This window comes from Pseudophryne corroboree, chromosome 1 (genome assembly GCF_028390025.1).
Source record: "Pseudophryne corroboree isolate aPseCor3 chromosome 1, aPseCor3.hap2, whole genome shotgun sequence".
NCBI lineage: Eukaryota > Metazoa > Chordata > Amphibia > Anura > Myobatrachidae > Pseudophryne > Pseudophryne corroboree.
The window spans coordinates 1,154,374,480-1,154,393,707 of record NC_086444.1 but is presented as its reverse complement, the minus strand read 5'-3'; the positions used below and the strand labels follow the sequence as shown (position 1 = coordinate 1,154,393,707).

Genomic DNA, 19,228 nt, shown 5'->3' with positions numbered 1-19,228 from the left:
TACAGAAAAGTTGATGTTGAAATGTCCCGTTGTTAAGAATAAAAGTGACCAATTGAAGGAAACATCTTAAATGTGACCTAGACACATCCATTAAGTTAGAAGCCAACAATTCTGTAATACGAAGTAGGCGCGTATTTACTTAGTTGTATAGCAATGCACATTGGCATATAACACACGGTAGCGTAATGCATTATAAGATATATATATGCCCTTATTTATTAATGAGTGATGAATTTCACTGTGAGTGATGAATTTCACCAGCCAATCAGCTCCTAACTGCCATGTCACAGGCTGGGTTTGAAAAATGACAGTTAGGAGCCGATTGGCTGGTACTTTATCTCCATCCACTTTATCTCTCTCCAAGGCTTCGTAAATAGACCCCATAATTATGAGGTCTATGTACTATGCCTTGGAGAGAGATAAAGTACCAACCAACCAGCTCCTGTCATTTTTCAAACATGGCGGTTAGATGTAGATAGGTGGTGATGGGGCGGGGCTAGTCATGTCATTAGACCACGCCCCCGCACTGAGAAATTGAAGTGCACCTTGAGTCCTGTTGGAGAAAGAGCGCTATATAAATAATAATAATTTTCTCTATCGTCCTAGTGGATGCTGGGGTTCCTGAAAGGACCATGGGGAATAGCGGCTCCGCAGGAGACAGGGCACAAAAAAGCAAAGCTTTAGGATCAGGTGGTGTGCACTGGCTCCTCCCCCTATGACCCTCCTCCAAGCCAGTTAGATTTTTGTGCCCGGCCGAGAAGGGTGCAATCTAGGTGGCTCTCCTAAAGAGCTGCTTAGGAAAGTTTAGCTTAGGTTTTTTATTTTACAGTGAGTCCTGCTGGCAACAGGATCACTGCAACGAGGGACTTAGGGGAGAAGAAGTGAACTCACCTGCGTGCAGGATGGATTGGCTTCTTGGCTACTGGACATCAGCTCCAGAGGGACGATCACAGGTACAGCCTGGATGGTCACCGGAGCCTTGCCGCCGGCCCCCTTGCAGATGCTGAAGTAAGAAGAGGTCCAGAATCGGCGGCAGAAGACTCCTCAGTCTTCTAAAGGTAGCGCACAGCACTGCAGCTGTGCGCCATTTTCCTCTCAGCACACTTCACACGGCAGTCACTGAGGGTGCAGGGCGCTGGGAGGGGGGCGCCCTGGGAGGCAAATGAATACCTATTTTGGCTAAAAATACCTCACATATAGCCTCCGGAGGCTATATGGAGATATTTAACCCCTGCCAGAATCCGTTAAGAGCGGGAGACGAGGCCGCCGAAAAAGGGGCGGGGCCTATCTCCTCAGCACACAGCGCCATTTTCCCTCACAGAAAGGCTGGAGGGAAGGCTCCCAGGCTCTCCCCTGCACTGCACTACAGAAACAGGGTTAAAACAGAGAGGGGGGGCACTAATTTGGCGATATGCTTATATATATATTAAGATGCTATAAGGGAAAACACTTATATAAGGTTGTCCCTATATAATTATAGCGTTTTTGGTGTGTGCTGGCAAACTCTCCCTCTGTCTCTCCAAAGGGCTAGTGGGTCCTGTCCTCTATCAGAGCATTCCCTGTGTGTGTGCTGTGTGTCGGTACGTGTGTGTCGACAGGTAGGAGGACGATGTTGGTGAGGAGGCGGAGCAATTGCCTGTAATGGTGATGTCACTCTCTAGGGAGTCGACACCGGAATGGATGGCTTATTTAGGAAATTACGTGATAATGTCAACACGCTGCAAGGTCGGTTGACGACATGAGACGGCCGACAAACAATTAGTACGGTCCAGACGTCTCAAAAACACCGTCAAGGGTTTTAAAACGCCCGTTTACTTTAGTCGGTCGACACAGACACAGACAGGGACACTGAATCCAGTGTCGACGGTGAATAAACAAACGTATTCCTTATTAGGGCCACACGTTAAAGGCAATGAAGGAGGTGTTACGTATTTCTGATACTACAAGTACCACAAAAGAGGGTATTATGTGGGATGTGAAAAAACTACCATAGTTTTTCCTGAATCAGATAAATTAAATAAAGTGTGTGATGATGCGTGGGTTCCCCCCGATAGAAAATTATGGGCGGTATACCCTTTCCCGCCAGAAGTTAGGGCGCGTTGGGAAACACCCCTTAAGGTGGATAAGGCGCTCACACGCTTATCAAAACAAGTGGCGGTACCGTCTATAGATAGGGCCGTCCTCAAGGACCAGCTGACAAGGCTGGAAAATATAATAAAAAGTATATACACACATACTGGTGTTATACTGCGGCCAGCGATCGCCTCAGCCTGGATGTGCAGAGCTAGGGTGGCTTGGTCGGATTCCCTGACTAAAAATATTGATACCCTTGACAGGGACAGTATTTTATTGACTATAGAGCATTTCTATATATGCGAGATGCACAGAGGGATATTTGCACTCTGGCATCATGAATAAACGCGATGTCCATAACTGCCAGAAGATGTTATGGACACGACAGTGGTCAGGTGATGCAGATTCCAAACGGCACAGTATGGCCGTATAAAGGAAGAGGACTTGTTTGGGGTCGGTCCATCGGACCTGGTGGTCACGGCAACTGCTGGAAAATCCACCGTTTTTTACCCTAAGTCACATATCTGCAGAAAAAGACACCGTCTTTTCAGCCTCAGTCCTCTCGTCCCTATAAGATCATATCTGCCCAGGGATAGAGGAAAGGGAAGAAGACTGCAGCAGGCAGCCTATTCCCAGGAACAGAAGCGTTTCACCGCGTCTGACAAGTTCTCAGCATGGCGCTGAGACCGTACAGGACCCCTGGATCCTACAAGTAGTATCCCGGGGGTACAGATGGGAATGTCGAGACGTTTCCCCTTCGCAGGCTCCTGAAGTCTGCTTTACCAAGTCTCCCTCCGACAAGGAGGTAGTATGGGAAAAAATTCACAAGCTGTATTCCCAGCAGGTGACAATTAAATTACCCCTCCTACTACAGAAAAGGGGTATTATTCCACACTATATTGTGGTACTGAAGCCAGAAGGCTAGGTGAGACTTATTCTAAAAAAAAAAAAAAAAAAAAATTTTTTTTGAACACTTACAAAGGTTCAAATTAAGATGAAGTCACTCAGAGCAGTGATAACGAACCAGGAAGAAGGGGACTATATAGTGTCCCGGGACATCAGGGATGCTTACCTCTATGTCCCAAATTTGCCCTTCTCACTAAGGGTACCTCAGGTTCGTGGTGCAGAACTGTCACTATCAGTTTCAGACGCTGCCGTTTGGATTGTCCACGGCACCCCGGGGTCTTTACCAAGGTAATGGCCGAATTGATGATTCTTCTTCGAAGAAAAGGCGTCTAAATTATCCCTTACTTGGACGATCTCCTGATAGGGGCATAGTCCAGGGAACAGTTGGAGGTCGGAGTAGCACTATCTCGGATACTGCTACAATCAGCACGGGTGGATTCTAAATATTCCAAAATCGCAGCTGATCCCGACGACACGTCTGCTGTGCCTAGGGATGATTCTGGACACAGTCCAGAAAAAGGTGTTTCTCCCGGAAGAGAAAGCCAGGGAGTTATCCGAGCAAGTCAGGAACCTCCTAAAAACAGTGCATCATTGCACAAGGGTCCTGGTAAAAATGGTGGCTTCCTACGAAGCAATTCCATTCGGCAGATTTCACGTAAGAACTTTTCAGTGGGATCTGCTGGACAAATGGTCCGGATCGCATCTTCAGATGCATCAGCGGATAACCCAATATCCAAGGACAAGGGTGTCTCTCCTGTGGTGGTTATAGAGTGCTCATCTTCTAGAGGGCCGCAGATTCGGCATTCAGGATTGGATGCTGGTAACCACGGAGCCCAGCCTGAGAGGCTGGGGAGCAGTCACACAAGGGAAAAATTTCCAGGGAGTGTGATCAAGTATGGAGACTTTTCTCCACATAAATATACTGGAGCTAAGGGTAAATTTATAATGCTCTAAGCTTAGCAAGACCTCTGCTTCAAGGTCAGCCGGTATTGATCCAGTGGGAAAAACATCACGGCAGTCGCCCACGTAAACAGACAGGGCGACACAAGAAGCAGGAGGGCAATGGCAGAAACTGCAAGGACTTTTCGCTGGGCGGAAAATCATGTGATAACACTGTCAGCAGTTTTTCATCCCGGGAATGGAAACTGGGAAGCAGACTTCCTCAGCACGACCTCCACCCGGGAGAGTGGAAACTTCATTGAGAAGTTTTTTCCACATGATTGTAAACCGTTGGGAAATACCAAAGGTGGACATGATGGCGTCCCGTCTGAACAAAAAACGGGACAGGTATTGCGCCAGGTCAAGAGACCCTCAGGCAATAGATGTGGACGTTCTGGTAACACCGTGGGTGTACCAGTCGGTGTATGTGTTCCCTCCTCTGCTTCTCATACCTAAGGTGCTGAGAATTATAAGACGTAGAGGAGTAAGAACTATACTCATGGCTCCGGATTGGCCAAGGAGGACTTGGTACCCGGAACTTCAAGAGATGCTTACAGAGGTCTTATGGCCTCTGCCGCTAAGAAGGGACTTGCTTCAGCAAGTACCATGTCTGTTCCAAGACTTACCGCAGCTGCGTTTGTCGGCATGGAGATGGAAAGCCGGATCCTAAGGGAAAAAAGGCATTCCGGAAGAGGTCATTCCTACCCTGGTCAAAGCCAGAAAGGAGGTGACCGCACAACATTATCACCACGTGTGGCGAAAATATGTTGCGTGGTGTGAGGCCAGGAAGGCCCCACAAAGAAATTTCAACTCGGTCGTTTCCTGCATTTCCTGCAAACAGGAGTGTCTATGGGCCTCAAATTGGGGTCCATTAAGGTTCAAATTCGGCCCTGTAAATTTTCTTCCAGAAAGAATTGGCTTCAGTTCCTGAAGTCCAGAAGTTTGTCAAGGGAGTATTGCATATACAAAACCCTTTTTTGTGCCTCCAGTGGCACTGTGGGATCTCAACGTAGTTCTGGGATTCCTCAAATCACATTGGTTTAAAACCAGTCAAATATGTGGATTTGAAGCATCTCACATAAAAAGTGACCATGCTCTTGGCCCTGGCCTGGACCAGGCGAGTGTCAAATTGGTGGTTTTTTCTCAAAAAAGCCCATATCTGTTTGTCCATTCGGACAGGGCAGAGCTGCGGACTCGTCCCCAGTTCTCTCCCTAAGGTGGTGTCAGTGTTTCACCTGAACCAGCTTATTGTGGTGCCTTGCACCTACTAGGGACTTGGAGGACTCCAAGTTGCTAGAAGTTGTCAGGGCCCTGAAAATATGTTCCAGGACAGCTGGAGTCAGAAAATCTGACTCGCTGTTTATACTGTATGCACCCAACAAGTTGGGTGCGCCTGCTTCTAAGCAGTCGATTGCTCGTTGAATTTGTAACACAATTCAACTTGCACATTCTGAGGCAGGCCTGCCACAGTCTAAATCGGTTAAGGCCCATTCCACAAGGAAGGTGGGCTCATCTTGGGCGGCTGCCCGAGAGGTCTCGGCATTACAACTCTGCCGAGCAGCTACGTGGTCAGGGGAGAACACGTTTGTAAATTTCTACAAATTTGATATCCTGGCAAAAGAGGACCTGGAGTTCTCTCATTCGGTGCTGCAGAGTCATCCGCACTCTCCCGCCCGTTTGGGAGCTTTGGTATAATCCCCATGGTCCTTTCAGGAACCCCAGCATCCACTAGGACGATAGAGAAAATAAGAATTTACTTACCGATAATTCTATTTCTCGGAGTCCGTAGTGGATGCTGGGCGCCCATCCCAAGTGCGGATTATCTGCAATACTTGTACATAGTTACAAAAATCGGGTTATTATTGTTGTGAGCCATCTTTTCAGAGGCTCCGCTGTTATCATACTGTTAACTGGGTTTAGATCACAAGTTGTACGGTGTGATTGGTGTGGCTGGTATGAGTCTTACCCGGGATTCAAAATTCCTCCCTTATTGTGTACGCTCGTCCGGGCACAGTACCTAACTGGCTTGGAGGAGGGTCATAGGGGGAGGAGCCAGTGCACACCACCTGATCCTAAAGCTTTGCTTTTTTGTGCCCTGTCTCCTGCGGAGCCGCTATTCCCCATGGTCCTTTCAGGAACCCCAGCATCCACTACGGACTCCGAGAAATAGAATTATCGGTAAGTAAATTCTTATTATTATTGTGCAAATTTGCATAGTAGCGTGAACAAAATGATGGATTTCCGTAGAGGAGCTTTACTAGGGCCCGTCTCCTCTGCAATGACACCGGGATTCTCCTATTTTAATTTCCACTTACTGCCTGCTTCACTAGGAAACGGGAGGGGTGCCCACTCTTCCGGCCTCCGTGGGACTACCCGAAAACCCGGGTGTTTTCCACAAGATGCTGGAGAGTAGGCAAGTCTAGTATACATATAAACTTTAAATAGTGTGATAGATGCCCAACTGCTGTAACATGTTTTGTGTCAAGCCGAAGCTCTGCGCAGCCTAACAAACACAAAACAACTTACTCGCCGGGATTTTTGCTCCAGAAAGAAACATCAGCACAGTGTGAGTAACTTGTGTCCCAGCTGCAGAGGTGGTAACATGTTGAGGCTCCGTCATACTGAGTAAAGTGCCATTTCAGGTTTGCATCTGTAATTACTTTTCTGCAATGAAAGTTGTTATTGTAGCAGAAAACTAATTGACAGTAGTAAATCTTGTGAATAGACAACAGGAGGGAGTGTCAGGATGTCTCTCCAAGCACCACGTAATCTCTGGAAACTCTCCTACAGATTCACATCGGATATGGAGTGGCTGTGGATGGAGACAGATTTATAGATCTGCCCATAGTCACATCTGTTTCTCTATCTGCTCCTGCACAGCCACACTGAGTGTATATCGGGTTCCGTCATAAAAATGAATGACCTTCTCTGTGCAGCGTTTTTACTGACTTGATAAGTGGCTTAATTTATGTTCATCTTTAGATATTGTTTAAATGTTGATTTTGAGTCTTATATACACACACACAGTGTTTGTGTTCGTGTGTGTGTGTATATATATAATATTATATTATTTTATTTTTTTCATGCAAAATTGTTTTTGAATGATCTAACGTGTATCCGGATTATCGATCCCATACAGTATATGTAACCGTATATATTTTTTCTTATTTCTGACCAAAAAGCAATGGACATTTATCAACTGGTAAATGCTTGTAGTATTGGTGGCCTGTACGGAAGTCATTGACGCTCCCAGAGGCAGCGGATGCCAGCAGAGCAGAGTAATCTGATAGTAAATGACCATTTAGTTCTGAAAAAATAAATCCAAATTTTGAAATCCATTTGCCTTACTGCCTTGGAACTTGTTCTCTCCACAGTCTTTATGGGGTAGATGTATGAAGCAGTGAAAACAGTGGAGATGTGAGCCAGTGAAGAAGTTGCCCATGGCAGCCTATCAGCCTTACGTAGCAGCTGATTGGTTGCTATGGACAACTCCTCCACTCTTCACTGATTCATACAGCTACCCATAGCTCTCTCCAATGCTTAGTACATCTCCCGCCCCCTATCTGTATAATGCTGAATATCACTAGTAGCTTTTCCATTCCGTTATTTAATATGACCTGTAATTCTGTTGGATTGAAGGCCTGAGGGAGAGATGTACTAAGCAATGAAAAGAGTGGAGAAGTGAGCCTGTGGAGAAGTTACCCATGGCAACCAACCAGTTGCTCTGTATAATTTTGTAGTATGCAAATTATAAATGTTGCTTCAGTGCTGATTGGTTGCCATGGGCAACTTCACTGGCTCACGTCTCCACTCTTTTTTCAGTGCTTAGTACACCTCCCCACTTACATATATATGTTTGAAAGGGGGGAATTCAATTCCCCGACATCATGTTGTAACGTTGTGGAGTGGCACATGGCATTCGCTGGTATTACATGTTTTCCCTCTCACCCTATAGAGCACTACCGTAACTGGCCAATATGTGCGCAGCCGGGCGTTATGCACAATAGAATGTTATTGCATATTTCCATCAAAATGTATAGTTGTAGCCAGGGTTACTCCAAAGTGAAATGTAAGCAACCCCAGATACCTTTTATTGAATAATATTGGACGTATGTGTTTGCGCCAACGTTGGCCTGTGTTCTCTAGGAGTGTGTGTCCTTCTTGGAATGTATTTAATGGACACAAATTTCCTTTACTTGCTATAGATCAGGCTATTGACCGAATTAAATGTGCCGGCTGGATGCACTGGTTTCCAGGAGGATGCATTAATGAGTGAGCGGCTGGTGTCCTCGCAGACAGCTTTCTGCTTGTTCGGCTCTTGCTGAGCATCCTTTGTGACAGAAGCCAATCTTCCAGTCACGCCTCCTTTGTCAAGCCCGAGCCACAAGTGGTCCTTATCTTCTTGGTTTAAAAAAAGCCCTTGCTCACCAAGCCATGTCTTGTTTTATCAACAAACTACTTGAGCTCCTTCCCGCCTTCACGCACGCTGAGCCTGGCTCCATACCAGGACACAGATGACCCAGAGAAGACCCATTTGCTAATTGGCCAAAGGACAGATCAGCCGCCTAGAACCAATTTAACTGTTTTCTAAGGCCAATATCGCATGTGCTTGGCTGTTTTGCTCGGCTAGCAAGTTGTACATCACCAACGTCTGTATAAATAAGACACTGGGGCTGTTTGTTGTGCTTTTTAGTCTTAGCAGCTAATCTGCACCATTGAAATGAATATTTTAAACCTTTTTGAATTTTTAAGTAAATCTTCCTGCATTCCACTCTGCACGTCGCATTGCCTTTATCCTGAACGGCATGGCCCCAAAATCATTTTTTGATGAACCTGCCTAAAAGGTTTAGCCCTACCTTTTCGGTGTATTGGAGATTGTTTCAGTCCAGCAAACACTCAACTACACCGTGGCCAAAGTTGTCAAAACATGACTGATATTCTGCCCAGGGCCTGTAGCTTAAGCCCAGCTGTCCTGCCACCTGCCACTACTTGACCCTCTCAATACCCAGAGGTAATAGACAGCAGGGAGCATTAGTGAAAGACATTTAAATACAGTATGAATGTACACGTTTAGCAATGGCTGATGTTTAATCCCGTCATTGCTCTCACACCGACCAGGACTGCCAGCTCTTAAAACCTATTATTATTGGGAGAATACCTTAAGATTTGAAAGGCGTAGCATTGAGAAGGCAACGGGTGTTAGGTTGGGAAAGTAGGCTATCTTAGTAGTGTAGAAATAGGAGTTCTTTAACAGTAATACACCTTTTCTACTATACCTACCAACTGTCCTTATGTAGTATTAACCTCCTGTATTGCTTTCCAAAAGTGTTTATGCTTGCTCCTACATTACTAATAATACCATTTATGCCAATTGTTCATGTTTTGGGCCTTCATCCCACTCGGCATTCGCCTACAAATTGGGTCAAGTTTGCTAGCAGCGGCGTCTTGTACAATGGTGATGTTACTAGTGCCTAGCGAATTGGTAGGTTGTAATCTCTCTAATGAAGACAAGTGGAGAAGTTACCCATAGCAGCCAATCAAATTCTATCTATCATCTATTATATCTAGTACATGCTAGAATCTGATTGGTTACTTTGGGTAACACCTAAACTTTTCCCCTTTAAAAAAGATTTCAGGACACAGATTGCGGTTTCTGGTAAGCATCGCTCATGCCTGTTTGGTTTGACGGGAGCGATGGGAAATTTATATTTTGGGGTCTGTTCATGAAGCAATGAAAAGAGTGGAGAGGTTGCCCATGGCAACCAATCGGCTGCTCTGTAACATTTTATAGTACGCAAATTTATAAATGTTACTTCAATGCTGATTGGTTGCCATAGGCAACTTCTCCACTGGCTCGCTTCTCCACACTTTTCTCTGCTTCATGAAATAGACCCCTTTATTCTGATATGAAAACACCTTTTATTAATCCAAGGTCACGATATGGATTGTGTTATACAGATTAATAATTTTTACTACCTGTGACTAGATGCATGTATACACACACATTATATACATACATACATACATACATACATACATACATACATACATACATACATACATATATATATATTTTACATTCATCTCAGGTAAACTTCCTAAATCTCAATTTTAGATTTATTTTTTTTCCTAGAGCTTTGAGGTGTCCTGTCTCTTTCTTAATTTTTTTTTTTTCAGCCAGGTTGAAGAGAAAATTGAGCATTTAGCAGTGAAAAACTGTTTATCACTCATATAATTATTCTGACAAGGCTGATCCTGAGGGGTGTTACGCTGACAGGCCTTTCGGGCAGGTTTTCAGAGTAAGAAATGTGTAAATATCGTGTCCTGACAGAAGCCTGTGACAGGAAGCAGGAGCGGGGTATAAATCTGGCCAGCGTTTTACTGCTTGCTGTTTATTTTGAGCCTTCAAATTGGTTTAGAGCTCATTTTAATGGCAAGGTCAGTGATTTAACTAAAATAAGCAACCCCTGCCTTGTGTAAATACCCTGAAAAATTGCTTGTAATTATTTCTTCCAAATTATTACTCGTTTTCAGTCACCTAGTCCTGACGGGTATTTATTTTTTATTTATTTATGTTTTCATTGTATTGTCAAAAGTTCTTTCAGTTCGTGAAGCATGTACGTGAAAGTGCGTCAGGCTTTGCCGTGACAATAACTTGCAAAATCCTCCTTCAGGGCTATGAAAGTTAATTGATTGCGAGCGTGAGTCTGGAATAATCTCAGGGTCCACTTGGGCATCTCTGTGGGGGTCTATTCATGAAACAGTGAAAAAAGTGTAGAAGTGAGCCAATGGAGAAGTGGCCCATGGCAGCCAATCGGCATTGATGTAACATTTATCAAGTGCATTCTATAAAATTATAAGCAGCAGCTGATTGGTTGCCAGGGCTGGTTCACTTCTCCACTCTTTTCTCTGCTTCATGAATAGATCCCATTTCAGAATTATCCTACAGGCCCTAGCTGACACTTTGAGGATACTTCATAATGGTGACCTGATAATGATAGATCCATGGGATTTATCTCTGGGGACTATTGTAAGTTGTTTAAGATTCTAGAGGAGTTTGGTATCAAAAATGATGGATGCTGTCTCCTATCTGTAAATGTCAAGTGTTGTACTCTTGTTTGGTTCATCTGCAAGGGCTTTAGTGCAATAATAAATAACCTGCGCACGGCTTCTGCCACCAGAAAGATGCCTGAACATGCGACCATGCTGTGCATCCGTGAATACGCTCAGTGGATCACAACCACAGTGTGACCGCAAATTATGAAGGCCAATAATCTATCATGATAATGGACATCGTGGGGGGGATGTATCAAAGCTTGGAGAGAGGTAAAAGAGTGTGCAAATTATAAATGTTACTTCAATGCTGATTGGTTGCCATGGGCAACTCTCCACTGGCTCCCTTCTCCACCCTTTTCACTGCTTCATGAATAGACCCCCAAATACCATCCAATCGGCTCTGCATTCAAACACAGCCTGTAAAATAGCAGAATCTGATTGGCTGATACTTTATCTCTCACTAAGCTTTGATAATTCTCCCGCTTTAACATTATTTTCATCATGTTTTTTGCAATCAGACCAAAATCAAGCATAGGTTATAGCATCTTCTGATCAGTATTTTTACAAGCTTTTAAGCGATGGACATAATCTGCTGAATGCGTAACTGGGCGACACGCCATGGCCAAATATAAAACCGCCTGGAAGTAGACGAAAAGGAAATGACTATTTAATTTATGTTTCATTTATTTAATTTTTAGTATAATCTTTACTAACATTTACTTAGAGAATAAAGATTAAATAGATAACATAACATTTTGTTCTCTCTTTAAATGTATCTGTTATTGCTGTCAAATGCTTCATTATGCAGATAATACCAGTGTTGATTTGTTTATAGATTCTTGTATTATTGTTCGTTTTCTCCTTTGTGCGGTGCTACGGATCCCTTGTGGAACTTTTTAAATAAAAGGTTGATGACTATAAAAATAAAAGTCGGGAATGTTTCCAGTCCTGATAACTGAAGGGGTATGGGACTCAGGGTCGACAGTGTCTAGGTCGACACAGGAAATGGGGCGTGTCTCAGGGTCGACAGTGTCTAGGTCGACACAGGAAATGGGTCGACATGGACAAGGTCGATGTGTAAAAAGGTCGACTTTTTTGGGTTTCGTTTTCTTCGTAAAGTGATCGGAAACCCCAATTAGTGCACCGCGTCCCCTCGCTTGGCTCGCGGCTTCGGGCAAGGTGCCTCGCTGTAGTCCACGTGGATCGTAAAGTATGAAAAAGTTCAAAAAATTAAGACAAAAAATGTGAAAACCTCATGTCGACTTTTTTCCATGTCGACCTACCGGCAGTGTAGACCTATTTCCTGTGTTGACCTACTCAATGTCGGCCTAATGGCAGTGTCGACCTATTTCCTGTGTTGACCTACGCAATGTCGACCAATAGGTGTCAACCTAATGTATGTCAACCTAGACAGTGTCGACCTAGAGTCCGGATACCAACTGAAGCGGGTGGTCTATTTATTTATTTATTTATTTATTTATTTCAAGTTTTTGTTTTCTTTTTCGTCTTTCAGATTACCACACCGGAGAGCCAACCCCTCTTGATGAGCTTATGTTTGGGATTGGAGACACCATAGAGTTGTCTTGTAGCGTGGATAGCCCTCCTATGCAGATGTTATGGTTGAAAGACGGGATTGCGGTTAGGGCCAATAACCGGACACACACGAGACAGAACCTGCTGAAGATCACAAACGTTTCATATGACGACTCTGGGATTTATAGTTGTACATTGTGGCATTCTACTGAGATTCTCCGGAACTTCACCATCAGAGTAGCTGGTAAGATGACCTTTTGCTAATAATATAGCTTATTGAGACCAAACTTTAAACCCCTATCTCCAGTGGGCTTACATTTCCAGTCCGCTGTAGATTGATGTGGTAGCCAGTTGTCGGACACTGGATAAACTAGTTTAAAGTACACAGCAGTGATTATATACATGCATATTCAAGACCTCTGCTGGACATCATCTGGAACTAAGCGGTTGATATGTTAAGCAGTGAAAAGAGTGGAGAAGTTCCCCATAGTAACCAATCGGCTTCAAGGTAGCATTTATCAAGTACATTCTATAAAATAATAGGTAGAAAGAACTGGTTGCTATGGCAACCTCTCAACTGGTCCACAGGATGGGACAACTAATGCATTAAAATGTCTTCATGTTCTTGATTGGATAAGACAAGCCAAATGACACATCTATCTATGCGTTGTGATGCTTAGGGCTACCCAAGTGCTTGGTCCTCAATCACAGGAAGTACAGAGACCATCTATTAAGCTATCCGTTGTTCCAGATGAATGATTCCACTATAGGGTGCTTTTTGGCACGTTCATGCCCAAAATTTAAAGCGGCAGTGATATTAAAAGCAAAGCACAGTGTGCCGTTTTAAATTCCAGGCTTAAACATGCAGAGAAACGCTTACAAAAGCCACCGCTTGGTAAACTTACCCCTAGATGTAATAGTTTTAGTAAAACGTAGTTGTATAAGATTCCCCCATAATCCCCTTTGCACCAAATTAAATCGAATTACTTGTTTCAATATCTTTAAAATCAAGATTGATCAATAGACTGATGCAAACACTGATATCTTGTCTACACATTCATGTCCATCTGTTTTTGGGTGTATTTGTTAGTTGTGAAGCCTACTAACAGAAGCCGTTCCTATGGGAAGAAATACTGGCTTCTCTTAACCTATTTTTAATTGCTATATGATGCCGTCTCTGTAATTCGGTTTTATTTTTCCTATTTTCTCCTCCATTAAGGCACCCTTACAGCGTAGATCAGAACTGCTTAATGTTCAGTGTGCCAGTCTAGAGCTAAGATTTCTGTTGCATTCCTGAGCCACGGAAAAATCTAAACGCCAGGGTGCTTTGACGGAGCTGGTTATCAACCCGTAATTACAAAATAATTAGCAGCATGCAATTAATTATCAAAGCCAGCTGGGTTAGCTGTAGATCAGCACTGCCCTTGCTTTGTGTAAAGCGGTTCAGCAGTCTGACTGGAATTTTAACATCTAGGCCAGGAGATGGGCAGCGGGGAACTTTTGCTTCTGTAAACTAGCAGCCGTCCTGGTGGGACCGTGCATCAGACCTCAAAGGGAGTCCTCACTCTCTGGTCAGGATTAAACAAAAATGAAAGAGAGATTTCGGACAGCGCCTCTCTTCCTGCTACCTTGTTATACATCTGCTTTTAATCACATATTATTTGAAATTCCGGCAGACTTTTGGAGGTCACATCAATTAAATAGTCAAAGAAAAATTTGGACCTTTTCAGTGGTCCACCACCTACTTTTCTCTATTAAAATAGTAACAGGAGAAGAGTTTGGGGAACTTCTGAGATTCTAAAATGTGTTTGTGTCTATAAAATTGCATTAAAATGCTTTAAGGATCAAGGGGCAAGTTGGGGTCTGAAATTGGGCAGCTGGTAGTATTCTGAATAGAAAACAGCTGTGTGTCCAGGGAGGTGGTAAAGTGATCAAATGTTTTGATAGTGGGAAGAGTAATAATGTAGACATTTTTAAAGGATCAAATCTCCTTTCTCTTCCCCTAAAAACATGAAAATGTTTGTTTTTATATTTCTCAATCTCAACAGTTAACTTTTATTATTATTTTTTTTATTTGTTTTTTTACATCTAAGAATTGTTACTGGGAATTTCTGCAGAAAACTAAATAAAACCTTTAACCACAAGTTTATTTACTTAGCAAATGTTTTGTCTAACTTTCTGCACTTTATTAACCGGAAGTAACACAGTACTTAAAGTTGTCCTTCTCAAAACTAAAGTTACAGATTGTCTGTCTTTATTGCCAGATTAATGCTAAGAATTGGCCCAACTCGACAAGTCTAAAGGGCCCTACACACTTAACGATAATAGATCTGAACGATAAATCGTTCAGTGTGTATGCATCAACGATGAACGATGTGTGCCCTGCAAGTCGTTCATCGTTGATCTATCCTCGTTTTATACATTCGAGTCAATTTGGACGATATAGATGTATGTACTGTCGTATCGTCCAAATTGGCCATCGATATCGTCCAGTGTGGTGTTGATGAAAAAATCGACCAACAATAAGATCGTTGGTCGTTAAAATAGCTAGAATTGCCCAGTGTGTAGGGCCCTTAAGGGCCAAGGTGCAGATTGTGGGCAGATCTATCAAAGCTTGGCGAGAGAAATTACTTTTATCTAGTCACTTGCTATCCCCCATCACATTTACTGCCCCAGTACTGAAATCCAGTCCCCAGCTTCTACAATCCACATGGAAATACTTATTTATTTATTTATTTTTTTAATGTTTTTGATTAATTTTTTTTACCTGTGGTGAATTTTTATGATTTAAGGTGCATACACACTAGACGACGTCGCTCTGTAGACTTTTATAGAACCTCTACAGTAGACTTTTATAGAACCTATGCTCATACGCTAGTTTATTAGTAAAATGGGCCTACTGTTACCCTGCTAGCCCAGTGCTTTGTTAACCATTAGGTCAACCGAGGTTCCCAAAATGAATATTCCCATCATATCCAATCCAGCAGTGCTCTCAGACCAACATCTAACTGGCTATATTGATTTTCCCTTTATACGTATCTGAATTAGAGATGAGCAGGTTCGGATTTACTCGGTTCTTTACGCCAGAATTATCGCCATTTCATATTTTCTGGATTTTTCTTATTGGCTAACCAAAACACGTGACGTCCGATAGCCAATAAGGAGATTCGAGTAAAATCGAACCTGCTCATCTCTAATCTGAATGTGGCTTTATTATACATAGAACTGCATAGCAATCTTATCCAAGTTAAATTATCGTGGCCCTGTGACTTTTTTTTTTTAAACCATCCATATAGTGTGTCAAGGATTTACAATCACCTCTCGCATATAATTATGTGATAATTATCATGCACAGTACACTGTACTAGAAGTAGAATGGAATTATTACAATACCCGGACGTTAATTGTGTAGTAAAAGTGTAACACAAACTTGTTTGTTCCTGGACATCCATAGCCAGCATCCTTGTAGGGCTCATTTAATTACCGGTATTAGGGTAAAAATCTTGTTGAATATATAGAGTTATATATAGATAGTTTGGTCTTGCTATAACTCTTGTGGGTGATCACTAAGGGTAATCATTTATATCTGTTCTGGATCCATCTTTGTGTGTAGCACTATGTGTTGTCTTTGGCAGACAAAGCGAAACCTTTTATATATGAATGCTGAAGATGATATTATTTTGTTTTACAGTAGGTGTGCGGGGTTGATGGTAGTAACACAAAGAGCTCTGTTTTTAAAAAAAGATTTACTTAAATTAATGAGTTTGACAGCTAAGTCTGGTTATCTGCCACTTTTTCTAAATTCGGTAGTTACAAAGTGCACAATTAATTTGTAGGCAAGCTTCCAGGTGAGCTGCACAGTTGTAGTACATGATTAGTAATGTTCCTTCCTCTTTCTTCCCTTTTGTAGACATGCCTTCATCCGGGGATGACGAGGATGATGACGACGAAGTCGAGGAGAAAGGTAAAAAAATATGTATTTTTTTTTTTACATTGAAAATGCTGTTTTCTGTATCCTATATTCCTTATGCAGCTTCTGTAGTGACAATGGAGACATAGGGGAAGGTTTATCTAAGCTTGAAGACCGATAAAGCACCAGCCAATCAGCTTCTAACTGTCATGTTACAGGCTGTGAGTATATCTCGCTCTTCAACCTTTTTGAGACTTCTCTCCCTTAGAGGGACATGTACTAAGCAGTGATAAAAGTGGAGAAGTGAGCCGGTGGAGAAGTTGCCCATGACAATCAATCAGCATTGACGTAACATTTATAATTTGCATACTATAAAAGCATACAGAGCAGCTGATTGGTTGCCAATGGCAACTTCTCCACTGGCTCACTGCTCTACTTTTATCACTGCTTAGTACATTTCCCCCTTAGTAACATGCAGTGTGCTAATGGGTTACCACAACAAGACCTGTGGGGTCGCACACAGGTTTCACTGAATTGAGAGCTGAATTTGGGTGTTTTTTTTTGTTTCTGTGCAGGTAAATAATGGCTGGTTTATTTTTACACTGCAGTTTAAATTTCAGTTTGAGCACACCCCACCCAAATCCAACTCCCTCTGCACATATTATATCTGCCCCCCCGCAGTGCACATGGTTTTGCCCATTAGAAAAAAAAATTGCTGTTGTGATCAGGTCTGAATTGGGCCCCAAATTGGATAGCCTGTGAAAAAAAAATCATGAAAAACGTCCATTTTTCCCGACCAACGTTAATTCACCTGTAATTGGATACCGCCCAAAGTCTACAAATCATGCACATGTGTCTTACTGTATGTGGCTTTTGAAAATAATATTCCTTCTCTAGCTCTGCAGGCTGCGGTCCATGTACAATATCATCTGTGTTATACCCCCAACAAGACGTAGCTCGTGGGTTTAGTAGATGAGAACGGCATTGTGGCTTTTTATGAGATGTTTTCTTGTTTAAGTTGGAAAAGTATACAACCAGTTTCTTTAAAAAAAGTGATGACGGTATCCAGTTTAGCCTATATTTATACAATGCTTATGATTGCCAACAGAAATGTCGCACAGGCCTCCTAGTTCAGTGAAAGCAGCCATTTCATTGGTTGGCCAATATTCATAAGAATTCAGCTGATCACTTCACTAGGAACTATCCACGTAGTAATCCAGGCATGGAGAAATGACACTGCCTGCTGTCTATACACCACGTGCCTCGCAGCCTTGTAGTTTCATCATTACCGTGGTAATCTCAGGCCTGTTCTCATACAGGATAGGGCATCAATTCCTAGAGAATGGATTGGCTGCAGATACGTTTTCATCTTTGTACGACCTGCTGATACAAGCTAGATGTGGGCAGAAATTGGTGCAAGTGTCCTTCAGCATTTCAGAGCACAACCTGTCAGCTCTGGCTACCACCTCCTAAAACGTAAACCTGCCAACCATAGCTGTGCCCAGTGGAAATGTTTGGATTACAAAGGCTTCAAGGTATGCAGTGTGGAACGCACTCTTCCGCAACTATGGCCATCTTCACAATTATTAGTATACTAGCTGAATAACCGTCACGTCTCACTGGGGAGACAGGGGCTCCACTGGTCACGTCCCGCTGGGGGATGGGGGCCTCCACTGGTCACATTCTTCTTCTGGTCACGTCCCTGTTGGACGATGGAGAGCTTCACTGGTCCCATCCCACTGGGCGGCTCCCTAGCCTTGTCCCTCTTATGCCACAGTTTCACTGCCGATTTAAGAGTTTGCACATTGTTCCAGGAAGGGTCTACAACTGAACTACAGTAGTCAATGTTGAGGCAACTTTTTAACTGGCGTTCTCTTGTAGGCTGGTGACTCAATGTAAACCATAGTTTCGCAATTCTACTTTGCGGAAAACTCAGACTGATGAGGGTTGATCAGCAGAACCTGAGCCCCAAAATAGGTGACACACTGATACCTGTCTAATGCACTGAAACACACAACATCCTTACAGTTGACCTTTTATAATTCTAAGAGCTTCTTACTCAGCCTACATAATTTTCCTATTAAAACGACCTCAGGCACGTAGCTTGTAGTAGCAGCTTTTATTCCAGCTTGTCTCTTAAGAGGCGAGGGGGCCAGTAATTGTGGGTTGGATGGTGCCAGAATTTGCCATCAACGGTGGCGTGTGGTTTTTGGAGAACCCTTCATTTGCTAAGAACCTCCTGATCTGACACAATTTAGCATTTTCTCCAGCAGTAACCAAAAGAATTCCGTGGGCAGCCCCTCACACTGGCTGCCCTTGTTTTAGTTGGTGAGTTTCCTGACAGATTTGTACCTGATATATAAAGCAGGCACTCAGAGTAGGGTGAAACATTGTTATAGGTCAGCATATTCCCCCCCTCCCGCTTCCCAGTGTTGGAAAGATTTAAAAATAATTGTATTTCTCTAACGTCCTAGTGGATGCTGGGGACTCCGTCAGGACCATGGGGAATAGCGGGCTCCGCAGGAGACAGGGCACATCTAAAAAGCTTTTTAGGTCACATGGTGTGTACTGGCTCCTCCCCCTATGACCCTCCTCCAAGCCTCAGTTAGGTTTTTGTGCCCGTCCGAGAAGGGTGCAAACTGGATGGCTCTCTTAAGGAGCTGTTTAGTAAAGTTTTTTTTTAGGTTTCTAATCAGTGATTCCTGCTGGCGACAGGATCACTGCAACGAGGGACTTAGGGGAGAGACTTGCAACTCACCTGCGTGCAGGAGGATTGAAGTTTTAGGCTACTGGACACTGAGCTCCAGAGGG

The 19,228-nt window shown here is 43.2% G+C and overlaps 1 protein-coding gene across 4 annotated transcripts in view; it reads left to right on the top strand.

The window, feature by feature from the left end:
* Positions 1 to 19,228, top strand: part of FGFR3 (fibroblast growth factor receptor 3) — a 108,496-nt gene that overhangs the window by 24,556 nt on the left and 64,712 nt on the right. For all 4 annotated transcript variants that reach the window (XM_063924822.1, XM_063924819.1, XM_063924817.1 and 1 more), the window contains exons 3-4: positions 12,488 to 12,751; positions 16,418 to 16,471. In XM_063924822.1, the coding sequence (XP_063780892.1) occupies positions 12,488 to 12,751; positions 16,418 to 16,471 (318 nt within the window). The remainder of the gene's footprint in view (positions 1 to 12,487; positions 12,752 to 16,417; positions 16,472 to 19,228) is intronic.